The following is a 27,412-nucleotide window of genomic DNA, read 5'->3' on the forward strand; positions in this document are numbered from 1 at the left end:
GGATGCTAATGGGACGCTGTCACACACACGGACCGTGCCCCGTTGGTGTGTCGCCGTGGCAGGGGAACAACAGGAGAGAGCATTGCCTTCCACCTGCAATCCCTGCACTTCGGTGAGAACTAAATTAAGCGGGTCAAATGCCTGTCGTGTTTCTGTTCCTGTTTGTCTGCCTCAATCGTGCAAACTTGTAGTTTTCTCTCAATTTCTTCCCCTGGGCAAAATAATGCAAATTATGTTTTATTCTTTGAAAAAAGGGGGATCCCCCCTCAGAAAAGGGAGGTGCGAAATAAGATGCAAGTAGTGATGTGTTTGTTCTGTAGTATCTCAGTTAACGATGTCTGCAGTCAGGTCACTGTCCTGGGCAGGAGCTGCCGTGCTGTGCCACTGGGAGGGCTGGCCAGTGGAGCTTGTTCATTTTATCAACCTGCTTGGAATAGGGCCCAATGTGAACTCTTGTGTAAAGAGCACCATCATTTAATCCTCAAACAGCTTCAAGACCTCCTTTTCAGTTCACGGCTGATGAACACCCAAAATCTCTGGCTGGCCTTTCACTTCGTGACTATTCTCCTTCTTTCGTTTAACATCGCTGACCTTTTATATTGCAGCACGACTAAGCTGTTGCTCAGGACTTGCCCTCCCTCCCTTTTTCTGCCTCAGTGTGGGGAAGTTTATGTTGTTGTTATTTTAAACATTTAGGGAATTTTATTTGTGTGCAAGTCTAGAAGCAGTGTTATCGAAGAGGTGATGCCAGTGGCTGTGAAAGGCACTACGGCAATTAATTCTTTATGCTGTAATACGCGTTTGGGACTTGTGACGCGCAGGAAGCGCCGTGAATGTCATTCGGCTCCTGGGGCCCAGGACGCTGCCCAGGCAGTGTTTTTAAGCGCAAGGCCCCGCCGTGTCCCAGCAGAGGCGCGGACCTGGCAGCCGTACGCGGCCCGTGAGCGGCCCCGCGCAGTGAGGGCCGGAACGACCCGGGCCGGGCCGCGGCGCGGGCCCCGCGGAGGCGTTGCCGGGCGCTGCGCGGCCCCCCCGCGGCGGGGCGGGGGGCGGCTCCGTCCCTCCCCGCAGCGCCCCTGCGCGGCGGCGGCGGCGGCGGCGCGGCCCGGCCGGGGGGGCGGGAGGTGCGCGGAGCCGCCGCCCGCAGCAGCCGCGGCGGCAGGGAAGGGGCTGCGATGCTCCCGGCCGAGCGCCCCCCCGGAGCCGCCCCCGGGCGAGGTGAGTCAGCGCGGCCCCGCGGTGCGCGGGGGGCCGGGCCGGCAGCCGGGGCCGCCCGGCGGGGCGCCGCCGCCTCCCCTGCCCGCGCTCCGCGGGGACCGGCCCCGCGGGGCCGGCTGTGGCGCACCGGGATGGGGAGGCCGTTCCCCCCCCGGTGTCTGCCCCGGCACCGGCTGCAGCGCCCTCCCAGCGGGGCGGCGGGCCTCGTCCCCGCAGCCGCCCGGGATGCTGCTGCCCGTGGGCCCGTAGCGCAGCTTCTCCCCAGCGGCGTTTCCTGCCGCCCCGGGGCCGGTCAGCTGCGCCTCCCCGGAGCCGGCCGGTGTGTCAGCCTTGGCGGCCGCTGTGGTGCGTGCCGGGCTCGGTGCGTGCCGGCCCGCTTCTCCTGAAGCTCAGCATCGTGGTTGAAGCCGAGCCGTGTAATACCCCCTGCCCTCCCCGGTGACAGTCGTAGTCCCGGAGGTGGCCGGGCCGTGTCCCACGGGAGCTCCTGCACAGGCATCCCCGCACTTCTCCTTGCCGCCAGCATCCAGGCGTGGCGTTACTTGTGGCTGTCACTCGGATCCACAGCCCTTACATCCTTCAAATACCGTGGGGTTTAGTAAGCGGGCTGTCGGTTGCTCGTCTGTTTATTGGAACAAGCGTAGGAACAGATACTTATTTAGGAAGTCAGCGCTGAAGGTGCCATAGCTGCTACGGATGCCTGTGATGTTCTAAGTTAGATGGCGTTTTAAATCCCTGTCTGTTTAGTGGCTCTAAAGTTTTAGCAGCAGACTCTTTTTAAATCTTCTGTTAATGAAAAAGTGCAGTGTTGAGGAGTGATAAACGTGGTTGGATAACCTAGTACAGAAGAGAACAGCTGAATAAACATAGTGCTGAAGTATTTCAGTAAAAACTTCTCCAAACGTTATTACATTACTAAGATGTATTAGGTCTTGTTGTCCACTAGTTGGTAATTCCAAGGAAAGAGATTACAAAATGCTAGTTTTCTAGCTTGGTTATTTTGTGTGTGTTTTTTGTTTCACTGGTTAGAAATAGACAAAGGTGATGTATTTTGTTGTTTGTGTTCTCTGAAGACCCACCAAGGAATAGGCGAAAAGAAAACAATCATCCCTTTAAGGGTAGTATTTGTGGTAGTAGTCATAAGTCCAGTAAAAGTCAAGTAAGAAGACTTTAAAAAAAAAATCAAACACGGGGAGTGAGAATATGAGAGTAGAAGCTGACGAAGTGAGGAGCTAATGGGTGGAAGCTGTGATTTATCAGTAGCAGAGCTGGTACTAGGGTACAGCTTGAATGCAGCCTGAAATTCATCTTAGTCCTCAGCTACAGTACAATGGGCCTGAGTTTATATAGCAGTGTGGGAATTTATGAGCTGGTGGCATGATCCACCTGCAGATTGATCCCAGAGGCTGGAATGGCCAGGAAGGCCTCGCTGTCCTGCAGCAGACCAGGACTGCTGCTGCTGCCAGGCGTGGTGGGGCAGCTGGGTGCCCTTGTCCCTCCCCAGCGCTGGCAGCACTGTGCTGTGCTCCTGGAATGCCCTGGGCACTTGCCTGGTTTGGAGCTGAAAGCACGCTTGGAAATTACCAGCATTAATCAAGTGTAAACCTTGGAGGCAGTTGACAGCTGGAAAACTGGTTAAAAAAACTGGAGGCTGATACCAACTAAAAACAAGCTCTTTAACAAATAAGAGTCTACTTGGACATCTTAATGTGCACGTATTATTGGACATCTTAATGTGCAAATATTAAATGGAAAACAAGATTGGAATGCAGGAGTCCTAAGATGTGAGTTTAATGATTTTTCTTTAATAGATGAGGATTCATAGTGTTCTTCAGTTTTATGTTAATACCAGCACCATTGTAGCAGCTTTAGACCTATCTTAGGTGCATTAAAACTATTATAAACCTGATCTTGACATATTTCAGGCATACTGTTATCTCCCAATCTAATTGACTAAATGTCTCAGTGTGTAGAGTTTTTATATCCATAATGAAGAAGCAGAAAAACCTATAGCCCAACACATTAAGTAAGTGCATATCACTAACATAAAATAAAGCAGTTTGAAGTGCTTTACTTTGAACAAGGTGGTTTCACTTTCATGGAAACCCTAATTACGTTGGTTAATGTTACAACACTTGTGTCTTGCTTTACAGTTGAAACAAGTACATTTCCCAGCACAAATTCGCTCTATGTGAATTGTTTCTGATTGTATAAATTCAGTCAGGTGCTCATGCTGGGGCCTCACAGGAGAAGTGCTTACCTTTAATGATGTGGGGCAACCTGTGGGCGTTGTTCTGGATGGCTTGGCAGGGAACAGCCCATCCAAGGGCTCCGCCTGGAGGTTGGCTTATCTGGGAGAGGCTTGGGAACTCTTGGTGATGCAAGAGTGAATGGAGTCCAGGCACTTACTTCTCTGCCATGACGTAAGTTGTTTGCATAACATTCTCCTCCTTTTTGGCATGGATGCGGGCGACAGTGCCGGGCTGCTCCTTAGGGGTGGAAGTTGCTTGAAAATGGAAAACATGGTCTATTATTTATGGCTGCTGCAGCAGTGCCTTGTAGGCCTGCTGGATGCAGGGCTTCCTTCTGGAGCTGCTGCACAGATGCTGTAGCAGAAAGTCTTTGTTCCAAAGGTTTTGGAGCTTGGATTGATGGGGCAGGGTGGCTGAGGAGGAGGTGGTGTGCATGAGCTGTGTGATGGATGCTTTCATGGCAGTTTCACCAGCTGGGGGATGAGTGAGGTGAGCCTTCCTGTAGTTTTCAAGTCTCCTTCTCTAGCAGACCTGTTCTTCGTCAAACAATACTTTGTTACTTGAAGTGTTTTGAAGAAACATCTTTTCTATTAACAGATTTTAAAATGTTTGTATGAAAACTTCTTGTGGACTTCAATGTATTTGCTACAAAGTGAGTTTTCTAGTCAGTGAAAGATGCCGTTCTGGCTGGCTTTGATTTATCTGCACAATGCAAACAGCAAGCTGGCCTGCTCTGTTCCTACAGCTGCATGTTGTTTGAGAGATTACTTGATCATTCCTGCTCTGAGTATGTTTTCTGAGGCTGTATAAATATAAATCTGCTACAGTTAGTAATTTTTTAGGTATTTAATGGGTTAAGGCTCTCGTGATCATTTCCACTGTCTTCTCGTGAACTGTCACGGGTTTTTTTGGTGGTTTGTCTTTTAACTTTCACATACATTCAAACCCAGATTTTGAGTCTCTGCTTTGTGAGTCTTAATTATATTTTGATTCTCAAAGCCTAGTGAATGGAATATTTATGGTGAATTAAACTTTATTTTAGAACAACAGTACACTTTCACCTCAGATCTAACTTTCTGTCGGTCTACAGATGAAGTTTCAATGCCTGGTTCTGTAAGTACTGTGGTATTTTCCCTGAGAGGTTTAGGGATTTGCTACCCCAGGCTAATCTCTTGATTGACTTTTTTTTCCTTTTTTTTTTTTAATTTGAGATATAGTTCAAAGCAAAGGGGTTTTTTGGTCCAAAGTTTTGGGAAGAGTGACTCCAAGGGGAGAGCTGAGTTTTTAGTATACTGTATTATTATTTTACTTTGTTACTTTTGTTTTTATTCTTGTAATGTCAGGTTGTCTTGAGTAGATTAGCTTTTTATCCTTTCTGATCTTGAAATCCTGTTAATTATTAGGAGAGACAGACTAAATGAGGATCGATTTAAGAAATAAAAGCAAGAATGCCAAGAAGATACTTAACTAAATGTAGAATACCCTCTTTCTACCTACCTGCCAAAGAGGCTCATTTCAGTTTTTAAAATGACCGCTGCGCTGTCATCACTGAATTTCTTGGGACAAATGGTTCTTCTTCCATTCCCAAGGTAGCTGTTCAAATGTGCAGGGAAGTTGTATCTGTTTGCAGGAGATGACTGGATAAAAAACATGTTCTAGATGTAAGGGCTTGAAAGTGGATTTTGACGAGCTGAGGAATAGGTACTAAAGCAAGTGACAACAACGTGGGATGATGTGGGGCAGGAAACTCAGAAAAAATAATAGTTTCTACTTACATTTAAAAAATCTTATCTGTGCAAATCTTGAAGGGAGAAGAGCCTTGTGGTTAACAAGTACATTCTTTGAGGAGAAGCACACGCAGTTGTGCATGAAGAGGTTGGGAGAAGGCGTGATCTGACGGAACAATCCCGCTCTGAGAGCGCTGTGTGTGCCGGGCTCCCGGTGCCGCTGCCAGCCAGCGAGGGGAGGGATGCGCCCCCTGCCCGCCCCCGGGATCGCGGCTGGGGAGGGGGAATCGGCTCTGCAGCGCCCACTGAGCTCCTTCCCATTGCAGCCCTGGAGGCGTGATGGGATGGTGAGGAACAAGGGCCTGGTTCCCAGTTCTGAGTTCTGTAGCGCTTTGGAAATGTAAACCTCTGTCAGGATAAAAGCTCGGTTGTTAGTTGGAGGACCAGAGCGCTGTCTTGTGACACGTGTGCTGCTGTGCTGTGCCCTTGCTACGCCTCTTTCCTTTACCCTTTGCAGGGCTTTCTCAGGGTTCCTGGAGGAGTTCTTTCCGATGTACATCTCAGGGCTTTCTTGTGTGTTTCTGAACCTTAAGTTTGGGGGTCACACCTCCAACCCATTATTCCTGTTTTTAGAGTGAAGGTACCACTCTGCAACCTCTGTGATCCCATTTGTCCTGGCAGAGCTGATTGCCTTCAGCAGACCTCTCCCAGAATGTTGTGTTCTCTTCAAATGAGTTAAAATTTATAATCACTCTGAAGTCCATCTGTTAACTCTCTTAACCTTTCTTCCTTATTCCTGTTCTCTGTTGTTTGATCTCAGTTGTGCTTGTCTTCTGTCCTTCTATAGTCTTATGCATTAGAAAAGTATTTGCAAAGTACAGAAACAGTATTTGAAGGCAATGGTTAAAATAACCAATAGATAACTAGTCTCTTATCACTGAGAAGTATATTGGTTTTTCCATCTGTCTAGTTTGCTACATGTTCAGTCCCTGACTGGCACGGGGTTTTTGCCATAGGAGGAAATCCCCATTGGTTCAAGGTTTTTGTAGATTTCTTTCAGCAACAATACTTTGCTCATTTTCTTGTTTTCAGTCAATTATTTTTAGAATTTAAAACATTGCTTAATATGACTTTCAAAAACCTGACTCCTAAACAAACTAGTGATCAAAACAATAAAGAATGCCATATGGCTCCTACCACTCTTGATGCTGTTATATTTCTGAAGAGTATATTCTGTATTATTAATAACATTCAATGAAGCTCTTAGTGTGGGAAAATATTTATTGAAATTATTTTGAAATAGACTTTTCATAGCCTTCTAACCCAGGATGTTCTAGTCAGAATAGCAGGAGTGGATCTTTTGGATTATGCAATGCATTAGAAGATGGATGCTGAAGCCAATAAAAATTGTGGAGGGGGGAAGAGTATGCAGCAACTGAAGAGTTTAAAGATTAACAGTATCATAATTTATGTTCTCACTATTCATACAACATATGGAATTGAAATTCCACTTCAAGAGAAAAGGGAAACAAAATTAATAGTAATTGCTCTAAAAGCTTTCAATATTATTTGTATGAAACCAGCTGTTTCAGAGCTCATATACAGGAATAAACTTGTTTAAATGAGGATGATTTCAAGCCATACTTACAAAGAAGTTTTCCTAAAATATCCACGTGGTTAAAATGTGAGTTCTATCTTGTCATGTCTGGGGAACAGGAAATCTATTCTTCAGAAGTAAATGCTGTAAAGCTCTGATGCAGCAAGCCAGCAAGTTGCTGTAAACAGATGAGCATATACTGAAAGCTCAGTTACATCCCCTTGACATAAGTGGGGCCCTGCACAAGATCTGGAGTCTTTGTTGTCAGAGAAAGGGAAGGCATAAAGAAAATAAAAGCACAGATGATGACTGATCTAATTTACTCATTAGAAGGGCTTGTTTTATGGATATAGAAATGAGCAAAAACCCCACAGTTCTTCCACCTGTCAGGTGGATGTGGTTGGCTGAACCAAAAATTGCAGGAGCTCACTAGACAGCTGCTGGGTTTTGGTTCATGTGGCTTTTGATGATAACAGGTAAGAGCAAGAAAATGTGCTTTCACATTTGACTGTTCTAACAACTTAATTAGGGCTGTCTAGTCTTTTGACAGTTGAAATACTTTTTAAAAAATTTAATTGGATTGTCTCTGAAGAAACTGAAGGAAAAAACTTGAATCTCTGTGTATATGCTGGCATGGTTTTAATTTACTTCTGACCTTGAATACATGAATATTTAAGGTTCCAAGATTTGTATGAAGCCTTTTCTCCCTAAGTGAAACCAGAGATCCTCGTAGATAGTATCCTATAGAAGTGACATTTAAAAGTGAAAAACATAGACAAACCTTATGAGTGTTTGGGATTTTAATGATGGTATTTTTAGACTTGTCTTTCACTGAACTGTGTAAGGTTTAGATTATTCTCATGAACTGTTGTTTTTAGAAATAGCCATGGCACGTTGTCAGCTGTTATATGTTGAATCAATAGGGGACAATTAATTTAACATACTACTGAATGTTAGTCTCTTCTCTCTTATTAGCCTTTGTCAGTATTAAATAATCCATTCCAAATCCATTGTCAGTATTAAATAATGATGAATTATAGTTAATTTAAAGACACTGAATATACTGTTGTATGACTAATTTTAAAGGGATGATATTGTGCTTTCAGATGAGTAATGAAAGACTTATTTCAGTGTCCTCTTCTACTTGGAATAAAGTACAGAACTGCAAAAAAATACTTATCATAAAATGATATAATATCCTGAGTTGGAAGGAAGTCAGTAGGATCATCCTGTCCAATTTCAAATTCCTTGAGCAGGTCAAGATCACAAATGGAGTCCTCTTTGAGAAATTTCAGATTCTTCTGGTTCTCCTTGCAAATACTGGTCCTTGAAAAAGTTACTCTGTGATAGTAATACTAATCCAAACAGGAAAGGATTATAAAACCAAAATATATAAAATATTTAACTTTCTCACAATGAACATGAGGTGATCTTATAGGTTAAATTTAAAGGTACCAACAGAGCAAAACCAGTTTTTTAATAATAATTTGGAGCTGATAGTCTGCTGGCAGAGCTGGTTTTTGTTCTTTGAAAAGGAAGCTTTTCTTAGCTAGGTTAGTTTATTGGAATGGGTTGTTTTTAAATCTGAAAGCTGGCTGGTCACTCAAAGGCTAAGGATTGTTTATTTTTTAGTGTTGCTTATCAATTTGGCTGGCACTTCTGCAGAAGATAAGTGCAGGCAGCTGCAGTGCTGTTACCTCCCAGTCCACCTCTTTTCCATTTCAGAATTTGACTTGAAGATAGCTTTATAGGGCCTGTGTCTGTTTCTACAATCCCAGGTCTTTGATGTCTTTGAGATTGTTACCCTAATTTTCATCTTAAAGCCCCATCCTAATTCCCACCTCTTCTCATTCAGTGTAGAAGCTCAAGCCTCCCATCAACTTCTGCTGCAGCTGTGGAGTGCTTAGAAAAATGTGTTTCAAGAGGAGATTGCCGAGCCTTTTGAAGGCCATCATGAGGCTTTGGATAATATGTTTTGATGATCAGAATAACCTGGATATATGTGGCTACATTGCTTAATTACAAAATCATGGCTATCCTTTGGCATAGGAGGGAATACTGGAAATAAAGCAGTTAGCCTTGGGGGAGAAAAGCTAACTTGAAAGAAGAGAACTTGAAAATACTAGCACTTAATTGCCACAGTAACTCTGAATATATAAGTTATTCTCTCTCCTAAACATGAAAGATGTTTTGTTGCACAATATAAAAGCTGATGTTGGGAGAACTTCACAGAATTGGTGATAAAACACATTTTTATTGATGCTACCATGTACCACTAGTCTAGACAAATGGTCTTCTCCACCCTGAACACTGCATTTATTGCTCAGGAATGTTACTTACAAGAAAGAGGCTGTCTTTGTCCTTGATGGCTGACATTGCAGGTCCTGCTCTCCTTAACCACCTGATGTTTTATTTGTTCACAGGGTAGCCCTAGTTCCTTGAGAGGCCACCAGATCCTGGATGCCTGTGGTAAACCATGGCAGCTGATGATAAGGTGGCCATTCTAACCGACGATGAAGAAGAGCAGAAGAGAAAGTATGTGCTTGCAGATCCTTTCAATGGCATTTCCAAGGATCAAGACTTGCCACCCAATAATGAATCCCCTTCCACAGAGACAACCACTGCCCCAGATGAAGAGCTGGATTGGTTAGAAAAGCACTGTGTCAAAATCAACAACGATCTTCTGATCTCAAAGGTCTTTTATTTTTTCTTCTATTCTGCATATGGCTCTCTCTACCCCTTGCTGCCCGTGTACTACAAGCAGCTGGGTATGACCCCCAGCCAGAGTGGACTTCTGGTGGGCATCAGGTACTTTATTGAGTTTTGCAGTGCTCCCTTCTGGGGAGTGGTGGCAGATCGCTTCAAGAAAGGCAAGATTGTCCTCCTGTTTTCTCTTTTATGCTGGGTTCTGTTCAACCTGGGCATTGGATTTGTGAGACCAGCCACCTTAAGATGTGTACCAAAGGGCCTTCCCCCTGCACATCCCACCAACGCAAGCAGCCTTTTAACAACAATCCTGCAAAACGCCTCCATGGCTTCTCCACTAACCACAGTGAGTGCTGCATCCCCAAAAGTTCGTGGGAGGAGAGACCTGGTCACTTCCAGTTCAGCCACTTTGGAAACAACAGGGACGCCTAATCCTGAAATAACATTCCCAGTACCTACACAGAGCAATGGTGAGGATTTTACCTTGGAGAACAGTACCCATTTGATTTTGCTAAGTACCACCACTAGCCCAGTCTCACTAGGGAACACAACTCTGAGCACCCCGGCTTCCATCAGCACAAAGCCCATGCCTTCTGACCAAGTTGTGCTTGTTTATGATCAGCAAGAAGTAGAGGCCATCTTTCTACTCATTCTGCTGGTTGTCATAATAGGAGAATTTTTCAGTGCTTCCTCTGTTACCATTGTGGACACCATAACCCTGCAGTACCTCGGCAAACACCGGGACCGCTATGGATTGCAGCGTATGTGGGGGTCTCTGGGCTGGGGGCTGGCCATGCTCTCCGTGGGCATTGGCATTGACTATACTCACACAGAAGTTGCCATTGAAGGTCAAGGATGTAAAGCTCCAGAGTACAAGAACTACAGGATCGTTTTCATTGTTTTTGGTGTCCTCATGACAGTGGCTCTGATTGTGGCCACCCAGTTTCGATTTCATTACACGCACTTCAAGCAAGATGAAAATAAGAGGAAAGAGGTCGAGATCTCACAGGTGGACAGAAATGCCTCCAATGAATCTTCAGATAACACTCCTACCAGTATGAGCCAGTCACAGTCTTTCAGTTTTTGGGACCTAATTAAACTGCTGTGCAGTATCCAGTATGGCTCCGTGCTCTTCGTGGCCTGGTTCATGGGGTTTGGATATGGCTTTGTGTTCACCTTTCTGTACTGGCACTTGGAAGACCTGAATGGCACCACCACTCTCTTTGGAGTTTGTTCTGTGCTCAGCCACGTGTCTGAGCTGACTGCCTATTTCTTCAGCCACAAACTCATTGAATTGGTTGGTCACATCAGGTAAGATGGCAGCAATCATTAAAGAGCTATACAAAAAATGGTGACTCTCAGGCTCAGCCCTTGTGCTACAAAGTGAAACTCAAACTATTTTTTTTTTTTTAATTCCTGCTCAGTTTTGTGGCTCACATGATGGATTTTTTTTTTTTTTTTTTGTTATTTCAAGAGTTGAAAATGCTCTGAAATGCTTGCTTTGCATTTGAGTTGCATGTTAGTATGTGCTTTCTGCCTGGCACCATAACCTTTTGCAGATGGTTCCAGAAGATAGCCTTGTTCCCTGATGCATCGCTCTGAGATCTTTACAAATTGCCACCCACTCAAGGGTTGTCTGTTTTGACATACAAATACCATTAGTTTTTCAGTTTTTTTCCTGTGAGTAGCAGCATTCTGCTTTAGCCTAGTTCCCCTTGCAGGGCAGTTCGCTGCCCCCACGGTAGCCTGGAAAGGTGTCAAGGTGTCAGCTGCAGGCTGAGAGGGAGAAGCTGAGCTGAGGAAACGAGGTGAGCACCTCCTGTGTACATGGCCTCGTAATCAGACTCTAGGTGTTGGCAGAATGAGGTTGCAGCCTGGCAGTGTCACTTACTAGTTCAGGGCTTGCTCTCCTCCTTCAGTTGCAGTGTGTGTGTCAGCTATGAAGTGAGATGGTTGCAGGGCTTGTCCTGTTGTTCTTGCCTTGTGTAAGTGAAAGCGACTGCTTCCAGCGTATTAGTGAGCATTGGTTTCCAGTAAATTCACTACATTGACTTACTAGCCTTCTAAATCCCTCTTCTACTTTAAAAAAAAAAACACAGGGGAGGAAAGATGGGGAAAACCTGAGTTGATGAAGCTGCAGAGGTGGTTTTTTTAATATTTACTCCGGTATTCTGTTCATGTAAGTTCAGAGCTGTATGTTGTTAGCATCATATCCTTTCCAAATACCCAGTTTATAATCATACAGGCATTGAGATGTAAGTATTTTTAAGCTGTTTGCACTGTTCTTTTTGTGTATTCTGTTCTAAGGTCTCGCTCTTCATTTTGCTTTTATTGGGAGGAATATTTTTATTCATTTGCCCTCTACTAAAAATTTTTGAGATGTTTAGCATAGTAATTTGAGAGATTACTTAAAAGATGGAGTTCTTTCTTACTTGAAACTGAGGAGGATCTCTTTACTTAGAGTCAGTCCTAATCTCTGAATTTGACAATAATTAGTAAGAGAAAATGACACCTTGCATGCAAAGCCTGGAGGAAGGATATGATGATGGAGGAGTGGTGAGAACAGATCACAGTCTTCATAGCTAAAGATAGCTTGGGTATGCTCTTTCAATGTATATTATAGTACAAAATTCAGGCTTAGACTTCAGCTAAAGAATGAAAACTGAAAGAGTGGTAGGATTGTGAATAAGATTAAATGGAGGGAATGGGAGCATTGGCCCATTGGGCATTGAAAAGAAGGATGATAAGAGGGGATCAGTTCCTTTTTTTTTCCTTATTTTTTTTTTGGTACTGCTAAGCCTGTGAAGCCAAGATGGGATCAAGATTGAATTGTTTAAACACTAGTCCCTGTTTGCTATGAAACAGCATTCTACATACCTACACCTGGGGAATGCACATTAGTCATATTTTAGTGTTATCTAATGCTTGTGTTTAGTCATCACAGTTTGAGATGACTCCTCCTGGTTGCCTGCCACCTTGTACTTTCTGAACTTTGTGTGTTTGAGAGGAAGCAAGCTTTTCTTTTTTTCTTCCCCAAAGAAATATGGATAGGAGTTCATAGCTCATCTTCTTTGACAGTTCTGTGTATGTGTTGTCTGCTGCCTTCTAGTGCAGATAATAATTTTCCTATTAGGAATAAAGTTCCAGTAGCCTCCGACTCCATATCCTTAGTCAGAAGCATTTGGTGTGGATATTTTATCTATTTTTAATAGCTCAAAATTCCTTTCCTCTGGGTTGTTGGACTTCTAGATGTAGACTTTCTTTCTGAAGTGTTTGAATATTGTCATTCAATTTTTCTTTCTGTGCCAAGTGTTTGAAGACAGACATGAGTACCAGAATTGCATTCATTGTCACAATAGCAGGAAAAAAGGCTGTTGAATGTCCTTTGTGGAACTGCAAGGAAATGGGCTTTACACCTTATCAGACAGAAGCTCAGTTTCCCTTTTCAAGTCTTAAAAATCTTTCTGTTTCTACCATTGTATGTGGTGGCATATAAAACCCTTACAACAGTTTGAAACCTCCTATGTTTTCACAGTTTTTTAAAACTAATGTTCAGATTATTGTCCAAGCGTTTTATGCGTGATCATATTAAATATTTGCTGATTAAAATGCCCAATTTCTGACCTCATTAGCTCTACTTTTCATACACTTGTGCAGTGCATGTGTGCTTCTAGTGTTTCTTTGAGAGGATATTAGGAAGAAGTTCTTCCCTGTGAGTGTGGTGAGGCCCTGGCAGAGGTGCCCAGAGAAGCTGTGGCTGCCCCATCCCTGGAAGTGTCCAAGACCAGGCTGGATGGGGCTTTGAGCAACCTGGCCTAATGAATGGTGTCCCTGCCTATGGCAGAGGGGTTGGAACTAGATGATCTTTAAGTTCCTTTCCAACCCAAATCATTCTATGATACTGTGAGCAAAAAAACGTGCAAAACTGGCTATGAAATATTTAGATCCCACCTGGTGTAGAAGCACTCAGAACTGCTAGTCACTTAAGAAGATGATGTCAAGCTCTGAAAATAACTTCCTACTTGAGGTTAAGCTAGAATGTGTTTGTCTGACCACAGTTCCAGCCTGTGAGCTTTTATGGGAAGCAGAGACTGGTAGTCATGGCTGTAAACAGCTCAGACTCCTTGTCACAAATATAGATTCAGTGCTTTAAATGTGTAACCTGTGAAGTGAGTATGGTGTCTCTGTGGGTGCTGCATATAGGGTTCATAGGGAACATCTGTTTACATTTTCCACTTAGGTCTGATAGGGAGCCTACGTGATTATTATAAGTGCATTTTTGAAAAGACTCTGTAAATATACAAAAGTTTTCGTGTGACGTACCCCTCCAAAACTATATTTATAGAAATCTTCATAAACTGTAATTTACCCTAAATTCTGTACATATATTCTAACAAATTAAGAGGTAGAACCTGACTAAATTGCTGCTCTTAAACTCCAAATCCAAATCTTTCTGCAAATGTAACATGTTGGAAAAACACAGGTAGGTGAGTGTTAGTGATGATGGAAGAGCTCTGAAGCAGCAGGAGGTCACATCTCTGGTCTGGCTGTGCTAGGGAACAGCTGAGATAGGAAGACAGTTCTTGGTGAGCAAAGTTTTTGCTAGACAAAAGTGAAATTAAGCTGTCTAGAGCTCATCCTAAACAGAGAGGTGCATCTGTACTGCTGCTGAGGAAAACCAAATGTAAATGTGAGGCCATTCCTTTGTATTCCTGAGAGTATGCATCAGCCTGGGCCTTTCTAGTAGGGGAGTGAAGACAGGAGCCTGCAGACCTTGTGACTTTGGTTACCTTTTGAGGCTGATGTGTCCTAATACATTTCAGAAATGTGGTTTTACATAAGAGCTATGTTAAGTTGTGGCTATGAAAGGAACCAAGTTATTGGTTTGGAACAGAAGGCATTAATTAAAGGATGAGATGAAATTTATGATTCACAGCACAAAGAACAAGTTTGTTCTCATTATTGTATAACAGTGAACTTTTTCATGGCTTCCCATGTTTTCTTCCTTGAATGCTTGGGCTTTTGTTGCCTAAAGGCAGCTTAAACCAGCTATTCATGGACCTCACATGTATCTGGAAGCAGCACAGCTTGGTTTGATCTATGACTGAGGGGAGATGACTTCCTGCCAGCTTGCCCTGCTTGTTGAAAGTAAATTCATCTTGTGAAATGCACAGGCCTTTTTTGATACCACTGACATGATAAAAACTCTGGTAGTGGGTTTTTCATTGTCAACATGTGTATTTGGAGACCTCAGATGTTGGCAAGATGCTGTGTTTTCGTGATGGTGTCTCACTCTAGATTTTCCAGTGGCTCTGTACCATTTAATTAATTATTGGTGTGCATTTGTAGAAAAACTAACTGAAAAAGCAGCACAAAGAATAAGGAGCCCTTTCACAAGGTCAGTGCTTCACCTTAATTACCAATTGCATTTATTTCACTTATGCCCAACCAGGGTTCAGACAACAAGCCCTGTTGGGACAACAAATTACCCTTGTCCCTGAAAAAAATCTTCAAAGGTTGCAATAGCACCCTTTTTCAAGCTGTAAACATGTTTTCAATTAAGTCTTTGTTTCCCAAGATCCATCTAAAAATAAGAGGAAGATAGCTGGATGAATGAGCACCCCAGAGGGAAGCTATGCTAAATCTAAAAACTGGAAGGGAAGAGTCATCAGGTTAAATGTGCAATGGGAAATGCACTTCACAAATAGTCTTTGTATTTCATTGTTTAAAAGCTGTTGTAAGAGTTTTTGTTGTTTTTTTTTTTCCCTCTAAATTCTGAGATGCAGCATCTGCTGCTTTTCAACAGGATGGCTAAGTTTTATCCTGAGGCATGTTATTACAAACCATATTGCTTCTGTGGGATGTGTTTTAGAGTAGTTCTGAGCAGTTTGCAGATACTGGGACTATAAACTTATATTAATTGGGTTAAAATTAATTCCTTTAATACAAACCTGCTCCAGGCTTTCATTGAAATGGCAGAATGAATCTCTGGATGATTAGAAAAGCAGGTTGTTTGGAAAGGATGTTGAATGCACTCAGAAATTCTCTCTCTGAAACACAATCCCATTTAGAGTGTGGCATAGAACTACAGACCTCAGTTAAAAGCTCAGTGGGTTTGCTGTCTCTTTGATTTATTTTTTTTCTATTAGGATTTTGAATGTGTTGAATGGGCAGGACGAGAGTTAATGTTTGGGAGTAGGACTTAAAGGATATATTTTCTGTTGAGCAAATGCTTTAGACTGGCAAACCATATGCATGCAAATAAGTTCTAAATCAGTAAGCTGTATTATAACATACCAGAAAGGGAAAGTGCAGACTGTCCTGACTTTTTCCTTTCTTTGTTTCCTTTAGAGTGCTTTATATTGGCCTTGCCTGTAACACAGCACGATACATCTACATCTCGTACCTGGAAAATGCCTGGACCGTCCTTCCGATGGAAGTGCTGCAAGGTAAGACCTTCCAGGTGCTCCTATTATCTTGTTTTCAAGTGAGCTATGATTAAGTAAAAAATCTGGTATTTCTCTGTTGTTTTGACCACAAATACCCCAGAAGATGCAAGTTCATAAAACACATAAACCATTGCTGTTTATCCTGGGAAATATTTGACGTCAAAAGGGTGGGTGTGCATTTGATTGTGCACAGTTCTGTGTTTATTCAAACAGAACTGTGTGAGACCAACACACCCTTTAAATAAACAAAGAGACAGAAGCATGAGCTATGAGGGTGCACACCTACTGCAAATCCTGTTTGGTGATAAATGTGAACGTCATTAAATGCCAGAGGTTGCAGTCCTTGAAAGGATGCCGCAGAAAACCTCCAAGCATAGTCTGGGTCATTCTGTCTCTGTTAAATATTTCAGTTCCATCAGTACTTTTAGATTATAGAATTTTTGTTTTAATAGCTAGAGCAGAAGTTCTCTCAATGCTAAGAGAACTTCTTTAAGAGACATGCCCTTTCACAATCTTATTTTCAAGGATAGAGGTGTGGTCTATTGACAAGTAACTTGAGTCCTGTTTTCAAATCCTGTTGTAGAAGTCTGTAAGAACTTTGTTACAATGTTAAAGTATACATTGTTTTAGCTTCGTTTTTTTGACCTTTTTTGTGTCTTTTTTGTGACCTTTTTTTGTGGTGGGTACCACTTCTCAAAACCATGAAAAAGTGGAACTGCTTTACTTTCTATTTCTTCAATATTTGAACAGTACCATTTTTTACCATCTTTTTAAAGCCAGTATTTTGGTTTTATACAATAATATTTAGAATTTTTTCCTTAGATTATACTTAGCAGTTTTATTCTTCTGTGTGCAGCATAACTTGAATTTAAATTAACTTTTTCTACTATACTTACAGAAATCTTTGTGAGGTAGACTTTGAGTTACAAAATGCCATTAGAGAGCACTGTGTGGATCTCTACATACACACAGAGATCCATTTGTGTCCTGGCTCCTTAAAGTTCTGAGCTAACAAAACACAGTTTATCATATTATAATTGCCCCAACAGCAGGCTTTTGAATTTTGTTATTAAAAAAGCCCCCAAACCACAACTATTGAATTGATGCTTCGTTGTTCATACCAAGTGTTAAAATAGGAACATGTTTAGAAAGAAACTAAAGAATGAGTATGTGTTATACTCCCACCTGCTCAAACATCTAGGGAAAACAAATGATGAATACAAAGCTTTGGATGTTGCCTTTTAGGTGATCCTGATTTAAAGATATCCCATATCTAAACACAGGGAAAAACCCTTTTGGTTTAACCTACACAGCCATAAGTTTGTGCCTGGAAGAATCCTGTAAGTCATGGCTGAAAAAGAAATTTCTTGTACTTTGCATGTGGTTTTTATTCTGCTGAAATTTCAATATGAATTGCACAATACATAGGTTTGCCTTTACATAGAGCAAGAGTACACAGTACACAAATCCTGAATAATTGATGTTTGAAGAAAAAATTAAGGACTTTCAAAATAATACTTTATCATAAATGTATCTGCCAGATGTTACCATATTTAGCCACTGCTGAATCATGGGCTCCTTGGTTAATCTGGCTATTTGCAGTTATTTATAGTCAGCAAATGAGAGAGCTAAACCCAAACCAGACCCACGCACAGCTCCCCCACCCAGCCCCGGTTCTCTATGTTCTGTGTGCCCTTTTCACACGTCATTGTTGGTCCCTGATGTCCATGGGTGCCCCGTGTGTGTCTAACCACTGCCACTGCATTTGTGGGATTCCAGTCATCCCATTCCGTGTTGCCAAATGAGGGATCAAGATTATCTTTTTAGAAGTACTGCTGACTTCCCCCCCTCATTGATTCATCCCCTTTCTGCTCTTAGCAGTTTTCCTCTTTTCTAGAGTTCTGTTTTTTCTCTGCAGCAGTTCCAAGTCTTCTTTCTTTGGGCTCTGCTTTCTCTCCAGCATAACCACTGTATTGTCAGTGGCAGTAAGACGTGATACCTCAATGAAATTTGGTGAGGTGGAAGCTCTTATTTTTAAGTGAGCTTGTTGACAGAGGGAAGCAAGAGTTGTAGCTGTTTTCTCTATGTAAGGATTGTATTAAGAACCAAAAAAGAGTAGATTGTGTACAACATGTGGGCACCATGTGGGCCATCAAGTTGACAGGTCTTTGAACCCCCTGGTGAAGTCCTTGCTCTAATTGTGCAGAACTTTTTTCCAGGAAGCTGTCACATTCTATGTAAACTCCTCAGCTTGAGGGGTTTTAAGGCTAACAGAAGTTTTAGTTGACTTCTGTAAAAAATTTACTTTTCTGTTTTTATATGTTCCTGCAGTACAAGCAGGATTATCCCCATGTGCTGTTGCTGGAGGGCATGGAGACCTTTCTGGGAGATGACTCTGCAGACTGCATCTATTGATTGTAATAAGAAGCATGCTGTGTTCCAGCTGCTGTTTGTAGATGGGATGAGGACAGCTCTCATTGCATTGCACTCTCCAAGGAGTAAATGAGGAGATTTAAACAATTCACTTCTCAATCCAAAGTTTTCAACCACTCTGCTGTATTGACTTGCACAGGCAATGTATGAAAATAAGAGTTAAGGCTGAATCTGTGATAACTGAAGATTTCAAGACATCCTTGTAAATCATATCTATCTATATATATTGCACACAAGCAATCTTGCTCATTTGGCACTTAGCAGATAAAGTTTTGCTATGCTAGTTAGCTGCAATTTATTGTTCCAGGGCACTGGTCCAGGTTCTCTGATAACAGCTATGCTAGCTCTCCAATTTGCATGACAGGAATTTTTTCTAAATTACAAAACCATCTTGTTAACCTGAAAATGAGCTGTTTTCACTTGGCAGTTATTCAGCAAACTCCAAAACAAGTACTATTCTAAGAAGTGACTCCTACTGATGTTCCAGCAACACAGTTATGTCTAGAGAGCAAAGAGTTTGGCCTTTGGCTGACAATAATTATGATGCATATTTCTCTTGAAATAAATTTGGATCCCCAAATCTTCAGCTCACGGTTTACATATGAATTATCCTAAATTCACTAAAATTACAAGCATCACTCTAGGGTTGCTGCACTTGTTGGAACTGTTGTGCAGATGATGAAATGGTGGTTAGTGGTTTTAGCAAATAATGTCACAATATATATAGTGAGCAACTTCTTTTAAAAAGAATTGTGGTTAGCAGTAACAGTAATCCATACCAGACTTCTTATGTGAGTTGTGGTAAAAACTGTTTCAAATAGCTACTATTGTATAAATAATAAAAATCACATTAATAATATATACATACTAAAATAAAAAGGCTGTGCCTTTAAAGGCAAGTGTAGTGAGCTGATTTCAAGTATGGATTTGTTTTCAGAGAAACTGAGAACACTGTGTTCTAGTGCTAAAGATGAAAACATCCAAGAACCTGTTGGTTAAGTTATGGCCTTTTGTGTTCAAACAAACTCAGTTCAAATAATTTCTGATGTGTTTTTTATTTGACTGGCTTTAAGAATTGGCTTGCTCCTAACAGCCAATAAAACTGAATGTTTTATGTTAATTGATGCATTTTCTAAACCAAAACCACTTTACCTATATTAAATTAGCTCTGCTTTGTTATTGGGACAGCTCTTGGTTGCTATTTGCAATGCATCCATGGATCTGCATTAACGAAAGTAGAGACTCAGTGAGTTTTAAAACTCTTTAGCTTTTTGCATAGAAAATCTGTGAGTTTTAAAGCCTTAAACTGTAAATGGTAAGGTAATACAGACTCAATTTAATGCAAGCTTTTTCTTTTTCAATACAGTGATGTACTAGTACCAAAACCTTGAGAGATACATGCACATATATATGTGTAATACTCAAAGCTTGAGGAGTTTTGAGTTTGATTTTGAGTGAATTCGACCTGGATAGCCTGGTGGACATCTAACACGTGTGTACCTGCACTATATCAATTTCATATAGTGCTATTGCTTATTTCTCCTAAGCAAAATCTACATTATTCTGTATGTTAGAAAAATGTGTTTTCTTGCTCTTAGGAGTCTTCAGCCTAAATGCCTAAGTAATTATTGATTGTCCAACTGTTCATTATAAGTCAAGTGTAGAGGACAGAAACATGTTGACTGAATCATCAGTTGTGCCAATATTTGTTTAAAACTGAGGCAGTAGAGCTTAGGAATTTGTAAACTGTGATGACTATTTTTAATACCTCTGAAATAAGGAAAAAAAATTCCCACTCAATCTGAGGGTGGCAAAATAGTTCAGGCTTATTTAATGTGTGATGAACTACAAAACTGTTTTGTTTTTCTAACTTCTCCACACCCCTGCCTTTTCCTGTCCTTCCCCACTCCACACAGGCCCCCAGGCAGGTGTTCCAAGGGGAAGGTTCCACCTGCAGCCAGCCTCCCACGCTGAGGGCCCTGTGCTGGCTGTCCCTTAGCTCTCCTGCAGGAGGAAAAAGTGGTCCCAACCCCAAATGTGCTGGGTAGATAAACCTGAATATGCTGGGTAAAAACCCCAAATGTGCTGGGTAGACACTTGCAGAGTCTCTGCTGTACGCTGGGGCTGTCATGGGGCTGTGGTTGGTGGCAGTGAGCTCTGGGGCTGTCACTGAGCTGTGGTTGGTGGCAGTGAGCTCTGGGGCTGTCACTGAGCTGTGGTTGATGATGGCAGTGAGCTCTGGGGCTGTCATTGGGCCATAGATGATGGCAGTGAGCTCTGGGGCTGTCACTGAGCTGTGGTTGATGATGGCAGTGAGCTCTGGGGCTGTCACTGAGCTGTGGTTGATGATGGCAGTGAGCTCTGGGGCTGTCATTCATTGGGCCATAGTTGGTGGCAGTGAGCTCTGGGGCTGTCATTCATTGGGCCATAGTTGGTGGCAGTGAGCTCTGGGGCTGTCATTGGGCCATAGTTGGTGGCAGTGAGCTCTGGGGCTGTCACTGAGCTGTGGTTGGTGGCACTGAGGATGGCTGCTGCAGGAGTGGGTGAAGCGGTGGCAGCGCCCAAGCAGGATGCAGGCACATCAGGCACAGGGCAGGATGCAGCTGCAGCAGGAGGGAGGCACAGTGACCCTGCCTCTCAACAGCAGCCATGGAAAGTGATGTCTTTGGCCTAACCTGAGAAGCTTGTGTGCTGTTCTCATCTGGACCATTCCATGCTAAATGGTATTGAGTTCAGCAAAAGTTTGCTGGGAGCTGCTGGGTTTTTGCAGGGAGTGAGAAGGGCAGGAGGGGATTAATTCTTGACTCTGAAATGGCATGGATATCTCTGATATTGTCTGGATTTTATGACCTTTGTGCTGCCTTCACTGTGGTGGTAAGGAGACTGCTGAGAGGCATCAATGTTTTAATTGCCTGCAGCTTGTGAAACTGGGACTGAATTCCAAAGGCCCTGGGTCACTGTGAAGGCACAATGAATCTGGCAGAGAGACTTGTCTCCCTAGGGACTGTGTCTCCAGAGGAGAACTGAGGTTATCTTAGAGGGAGAAAGAGCTTTTGACAGGCTCTGCAGAAGGATTTGTCCTGTCTCTCTGTGGCTTGGTCGCCAGTATCGCATTACCAAAAGCTGATTTGTACTGCACAGCCATTTGTCACTGGAAGGTTTTTGTTGATTTTCTCTCCCTGTGCTCCAGCTGGTGAGTGCAGTTGCTCAGATGTTGTGTTGGCCCCCTGTGGCCCTGGTGCTCCTGCTGATGTCTGTTTCTGCAGGTGTCACACATGCAGCTATCTGGGCAGCCTGCATCTCGTACCTGAGCGCGGCCGTGCCTCCGGAGCTGAGGACATCAGCACAGGGAATTCTGCAAGGCCTGCACCTGGGGCTGGGCAGAGGATGTGGAGCCATGGTTGGAGGGGTTTTGGTCAACTACTTCGGTAAGCAAAACTAATATTGAAAATTTTAGTTTTGTTTATTCTGGTTTTACCAAACTGTTAGCTTTATACTTATTTATGCTGTAAGTATTGTTATATGTTAAGAGTTATACACTTTGTATACAGGATCATAGAACTTGTCAGGCTGGGGAGGGCTCTGAGATCTCCAGTCCAGGCCCCTGATCAAAGCAAGGTCAGCACTGCATTCAGACCAAATTGCTCATGGCTTTGTTCTGTCAGTGTTCCAGATTGATTCAATATGTTACACCTAGATATTTCATAATTGTGTCAAATACCTAACCTCATCTGTAAGATGAATGAATCCTGTGTGAGAGAATAGGTTGATACTATAAAGCCTCTCGATGAACAAATGAGAATCTAATTACTTGCTTAAAAATCCTTTACAAAGCCTGTTGAAGAAGTGATGGGGGAGGAAAATGTAATGAAACAAGCTAGTAAGAGTCTTCATGGGCAATATATAGTCAAGAAGCACATAATGCTGACTCATTTTATTTTATTAAATAAGTAGGTTCTCAATTAAGGGGAAAAAAAATCTCATTACAGGTCCTGCTGCCACATTCAGAGGAATAGGGATGGCTTGTTTAGTGATTCTGCTTCTGTTTGCACTGATCCAGTGGATGTTGGTTCCTGATGAAGAAGAAGGTAAATATTCATGTCACAGAGACACTATAGAATTAGGAGTAGTGAAAACCAGATCTCTCTGTAGCTGCTCCTGCACCTTTACTTTTGTATCTTTGGTGACTTAACTTGAATTTGACAAAACGGTTCATTTTCAAGTGGGAAGTTTTTGTCCTGAGCAATGAAGAAATTGAAGTGGTGTGCTGCTGCTGCTACAGGAAGGGCAGCATTGAGTTCTTGAGTGTCCATGGAAGAAAAGCATGATCTGTTTTGCTGCCTGTATGTCCTCTCAGTTCTGAGAATCCTCAGGTTAGTCTTCACAGCTGTAGTGAGTCATTTCAGTTGCATCAGTTCCTTAAGGTCACCTCAGTCCCACTTTGTGCTCTCATATTCACTCGAAGCCACCTGCTAGAAATTGTAGAGGTGGCTTCAGAGGACAAAAAATTTTATAGATTTTTTTTTTTTTTTTTTAAACCTGAGATATCTCCCCTCAGGGGCAACTTGAACTTTTTAATCTCCATCTTTATCAATATAAAGGCTAACCAGAAACTAAATACTTGGAGCAAAGTTAGGGGTTTACTGTGACTACAGTTCTTACAAAGACAATAAAACTCTGGCTAACTGTGAAAAGTCATGAATTTTTGAGCTGCTTTTTGCCCAAATACTTTCCAGTATGAGTTTTGAGTATGAAATGAAAGTTAGTTTTCTTTAGCTGGAATATTAAATTATCAGGCTGCCTGTACTGAAGTGTTCAAATATATATTTTGCTAGTGTTTTCCTCAATTGTGTTCAAATGATAATGGCAAAAAATGGAAAGGTGAAAAGGCTATTTGCTGCTTCACTTTGCCATCAGCAGTCAGTTAATTACACATGAATCCACAAAAGGCAAGTTTGTTCATAGTGGCCTTGTTCTCTTTGTTTCTGTCTTTGGTTTTCATTTAATACACACTACCCATTTTAACAGTGTGTATGTTAATTTAAAGCATGACAGTAATTAGGCTGCTTTCAAGCAGACCAATTGGATGAGTAAAATGAAGCATGTGGTCAAGTGTGTGCAGGATTATTGTCCTCATTTCTTCACTCCTTGAGAACATCCAGCCCTTGCTTAAAATATCCAGTACTAGCTAGGAGTTGTAAACCAAATGTATAAGAGTAATTTTATAATTTTGAAAGAAAGATCTTCTTAATCTGGAAAATATTTTCTTTGGAAAATTTTTTTTCAAAGTTCACAGGATGTGTTTTTTACAGAGAGCACAGAGCTATTACTGAAAATAACCCCCAGTTTCTAAAAATCTGTTTAATTATTTTTTGTATGAATACTCTGGCTCTTCAGGATTGTAAGGCACATTGGGTTGGGTCATGGCAGTCATTTTATGGATGACATTTCAAGATAGTTACAAAAACTATTACAGTTTATTGCAAGACCTGAGATGTAAAGGTCTCTTGGGAGGATTTCTTCCTTTACCTGAAACTCTTTGACAGATTCTTTGTGTCTTCCAGTGTGTCACCACCCTTAATTCTTGTCTCACTAACTGCCTAACTCCATAGGAACTCTTTGCTGGGCACAACTGAGTTTTTCATGCTCCAGGGCCCATCAGCTACATTTCCCTAACCAGACTGTGCTGGGTCTGGCTCCTGGTGGCTGTGCCAGTGCTCTGCTTTCAGGGCAGTGATAACCACAGTGTGAAAGCTCATGCTCATTGTCTGCTTCATCAGGGTTGTTCTTTTTTAAGCTTGTTGGCTTTGCCAGTAATGGTTTTGTTTTAAACTTCAGAAAAGACAATGCTGGCGGAAAGGATTCCAGTGCCTTCCAGTCCTGTTCCCATAGCAACTATTGACCTTGTGCAGCAGCAGTCGGAAGATATCATGCCTAGGACTGAGCCCAGGCTCCCTCCAAAGAAAACTAAACACCAGGAAGAGCAAGAGGATGTGAACAAGCCTGCCTGGGGCATCAGTTCTTCTCCGTGGGTCACCTTAGCTTATGCTGTCTACCAGATAAAAGAGATGGTTAAACTATCCAAAACCAATCCTACTCCTGAGAATCAGCCTTTACAGGTAATCTTCTAATGTTCAGGAAGCTCTTAGGTAATTTTAGCAGCTTTAAAGCCTTTATAGCTCTGTAAATCTGTTAGTACCTGGTAGGTATTTTCTGTCAGCTTGTAGTATAACTGGACTTGTGACACAGTAGTTGAAATACTGCATGAAATAGAGTTGTTTTCTATGTATAATGTAGCAGGAATAACTTTGCAAGTAGTATCTTCCTGAAGATGGTAGGAGAAGAGACATAGAAAGGGACTCTATTTTAAAGACTTGGATATATTTGTATTCCCTTTAAGTTTACATTTCTTTTCATGTTAGTTGGAATCTGCAGGTTATGCATTTTTTAAAATGTACAAGGTGATAATTGAACATGAAGATGCACAGCTGCTTAACAGACTGTAAAATTATTTAGTTTTGCTTCCTTAGATGATGTTGTCAGACATGTACATGGCTGCTATGTGCCAGACAGCTGCTGATTGGATACAAAACCTTCAAGTGAAGTTAATCTCTCTTTTACCTAGATAAGAGCTGTCCTGGGACTTAAAATATCTGGTGGCTGGTGCTTACTGTGCACCATTACCCTTCTGTTCAGTCTCCCCACAGAGCAGCTTGTAATAGCTGCCTCAGTGGTTGGATGGGCTTGGATCTTGAACTTGTAATGCTGTGGCCATGCCTTTCCAGCTGGAGCTGGAGCACACTGCTAAGCCAAGGAGGGAGGTGCTGTCAGTCAGGGCTGGAACAGCATGGGCAGTCTCAGCCCTGTGTTTACCTGTCTGAAGTTCAGGGTGGGCGAGGTTCCTTCTTGCACCCAGTAGGCGTAAACACAGAAATGCTTTTTCCACAAGTGCTGTCTTTAGAAATGGGTAATTTGGGATGTGAGTGTGAATCAGCAGAGCTGGGTGTAGGAATTTCACCTGGTCAGTGACCTCCTGCCTTTCTTACTTGACTTTATTCTTGGAAATGTGTGAGAGGCATGCTTTAGATTTGTTGGGGTTTTTGTTCAGTTTTGACTTTTTCAGAGTCAAAGAATGTGAGCTGAAGATATCACAGGGTCTCTGACATCAAAGTAACGTGTCCAAACAAACTGCTCAATTTCCCATTGCAAATGTCCCCAGGGTCTTGGTTAGTGTAGGCTGCCCTCTGTTAAATCAGAGCAAAGAAGTTACACAGAACTCAGGCAATGGACATGGCAAGAAAATGATGTTTTGCAGGTGTGTGGTGTCTGAGAGTGACTTGTCCAGCACTGCCAGACACAGCCCAGCTGCTTCCCTGAGCACTGCAAAGTGCCAGAAGGGCTTTTGTGCCTGTTCTCTATGGCACATGTTCTCTTCACAATGCTTTTATTCCTGTAAAAATACAGTGCTGATACAAAAGTACTTGTTAATATGCCAAAACTCAATGCACCAAGAAAATTATATCTTTTTCTTCATCCTGTGTATTCTCCAAAATTTCTCATCCCTTCTTCAGTGCTCCAAGAGGACAAATTTGCTTCAAAATATTTCAGGCTCAGTCATTTATTTTAGGCTGATGATATTAAAATACTGAAGCCGGAAAAAGGCTGTCAAGCTCTCTTACTGAATTTGTTAAATAGCTTCCTTAAAATGAATATAGATCATTTGGAAGGAGGGTCAGTGAGCAGAGAATTAGTGACAAAAATTATTCCTTCTTATTTCATTAAGATTTTGGATTAGTTTTGCTTCTGCTTGCTCATAGTTCTTCAAACAAAAGGACACACTAGCCTTATTTTCTGTGCTTCAGTGCAGAACAAATAATCATAGGCAGTGCATCACCTTCTAATGAAATGTGTTAGTGTGGAGATTTGCTGTTTCAGCCCTGGGAATGTAACTGGTGTTTAAATGTGCTCTTATGTTCCCTGATAAGGCTTGGTTGAGAAGACTGGATAGACTTGTACATCAGTGCAGCAAAATTCTGGCAGTCTGAGCAGTATCTTGGGGAGGGCGGGATCAACTGAGAAAAACTGTATTTAAGAAGCATGAAAAAAAAAAAGTTATAGACTTGCTTAGTCATAAGAATTATCTTGTCTTTGCTTAGTCATAAGAATTATCTTGTCTAAACACTTTGAAGAGCAGTTAATTGTTTTTTTCCCCTTGAAACACAAGTTTGTTTTTTGCATGCTTCTTGGGAAAGTGCAGTTAGGAAAAGATATGGAAGGTAAGCTGCTGTCTGCTTGTTATTAGTGTCATCTGGATTTAAATGTACCTCTTTTGCTTTGCTGCTTTAAATTTGACTCTTTTTTTATGTTGTGGGCATTCAAAGCAAGTGCCTTGTGACGTTCCAGCAGTGCCTGAATGCATCTGGGGGGTGCCAGTGGGGACAGTGTCCTGAGTATTTATGTTGACTTTTGCCATGCAATCCTTTCCCTTCTCTTTAGAAAACCAATGAGAATTGCAGTGCTTCATCAGCCAGCTCAGCAAGACAACCCCAAAATCCAAGAGATGCTGAGCAGTCCAGAAACTGTTCAGCACCAACAGCTGCAGCACCATCAGATTGCCAAGCAGGTGGCAGCCGCGCGGTGTCGGATGGTGATGCTCAGCCTGCTGCTGCAGGGCCCTGAGGCGTGCTCATCTTACCAAATCCAGTGCATGGAATTCTGCTTCTCACCTGGGAAACGCTGGACTAGGAGCTCTCAAGTAGGACTGCCTTCATCTAACAATCATAACGTGATGCAGTGCAAGCTTTTAACTATATAAAGAATATTCATATGACTACACAGAGCAACATGAGCAGGGAAGCCAAAAGGTCGGATTCTTGAGGGAAGTGATGTGGCCAGATCTAATGGTAGGGAGAATTCTCAGCTGCTTTGCTAAAGCTGAGTCAAGTGCTATGAAATTTCTTTACCATCTGTGGAATAAAGGGAGTTTACTCCTCATTTGTTGAGGCACAGTGTGTCTGATTTGATTGGATC

General features: G+C 42.2%; 2 protein-coding genes and 1 long non-coding RNA gene across 8 annotated transcripts in view; 1 reads left to right on the top strand and 2 right to left on the bottom strand.

Annotated features, from left to right (window-relative positions):
- Positions 1–27,390, top strand: MFSD6 (major facilitator superfamily domain containing 6). Of its 5 annotated transcripts, none has more exons than XM_074548182.1 (8): positions 1,048–1,218; positions 9,218–10,811; positions 15,852–15,949; positions 21,649–21,810; positions 22,372–22,470; positions 24,221–24,501; positions 26,607–26,658; positions 26,879–27,022. In XM_074548182.1, the coding sequence occupies exons 2-8, from the start codon at positions 9,271–9,273 to the stop codon at positions 26,887–26,889; spliced, it is 2,244 nt and encodes a 747-aa protein (XP_074404283.1). In that variant the 5' UTR covers positions 1,048–1,218; positions 9,218–9,270; the 3' UTR covers positions 26,890–27,022. The 5 variants fall into 5 exon arrangements, with proteins under 5 accessions (XP_074404282.1, XP_074404283.1, XP_074404284.1 ...); XM_074548183.1 differs by having other exon boundaries at positions 1,049–1,218; positions 26,640–26,658; XM_074548184.1 differs by having other exon boundaries at positions 1,049–1,218; positions 26,635–26,658; positions 26,879–26,994.
- On the bottom strand, positions 4,652–9,210 carry LOC141730437 (uncharacterized). Its single transcript, XR_012581933.1, has 2 exons — positions 4,968–9,210; positions 4,652–4,859 (listed from the first exon to the last, which is right to left on the bottom strand). It is a non-coding gene; the product is annotated as an uncharacterized LOC141730437 (long non-coding RNA).
- NEMP2 (nuclear envelope integral membrane protein 2) overlaps positions 10,595–27,412 on the bottom strand; it is a 33,954-nt gene continuing 17,136 nt past the window's right edge. Inside the window, exon 9 of one of the 2 annotated variants that reach the window (XM_074548186.1) lies at positions 10,595–22,851. In XM_074548186.1, the coding sequence (XP_074404287.1) occupies positions 22,794–22,851 (58 nt within the window). In that variant the 3' untranslated portion in view covers positions 10,595–22,793. Of the gene's footprint in view, positions 22,855–27,412 lie in introns of both variants that reach the window. The other variant, XM_074548185.1, reaches the window with a different exon arrangement.

This window comes from Zonotrichia albicollis, chromosome 10 (assembly GCF_047830755.1).
Source record: "Zonotrichia albicollis isolate bZonAlb1 chromosome 10, bZonAlb1.hap1, whole genome shotgun sequence".
In the NCBI taxonomy this organism is placed as follows: Eukaryota; Metazoa; Chordata; class Aves; order Passeriformes; family Passerellidae; genus Zonotrichia; species Zonotrichia albicollis.

Bases quoted from the DNA above. Each gene is read 5' to 3' on its own strand.
- MFSD6 (XM_074548181.1), top strand. From the start codon at position 9,271: ATGGCAGCTGATGATAAGGTGGCCATTCTAACCGACGATGAAGAAGAG. The intron at 10,812-15,851 runs GTAAGATGGCAG...TGTTTCCTTTAG, and splicing joins GAATTGGTTGGTCACATCAG to AGTGCTTTATATTGGCCTTG. The intron at 24,502-26,878 runs GTAATCTTCTAA...CCTTCTCTTTAG, and splicing joins CTGAGAATCAGCCTTTACAG to AAAACCAATGAGAATTGCAG.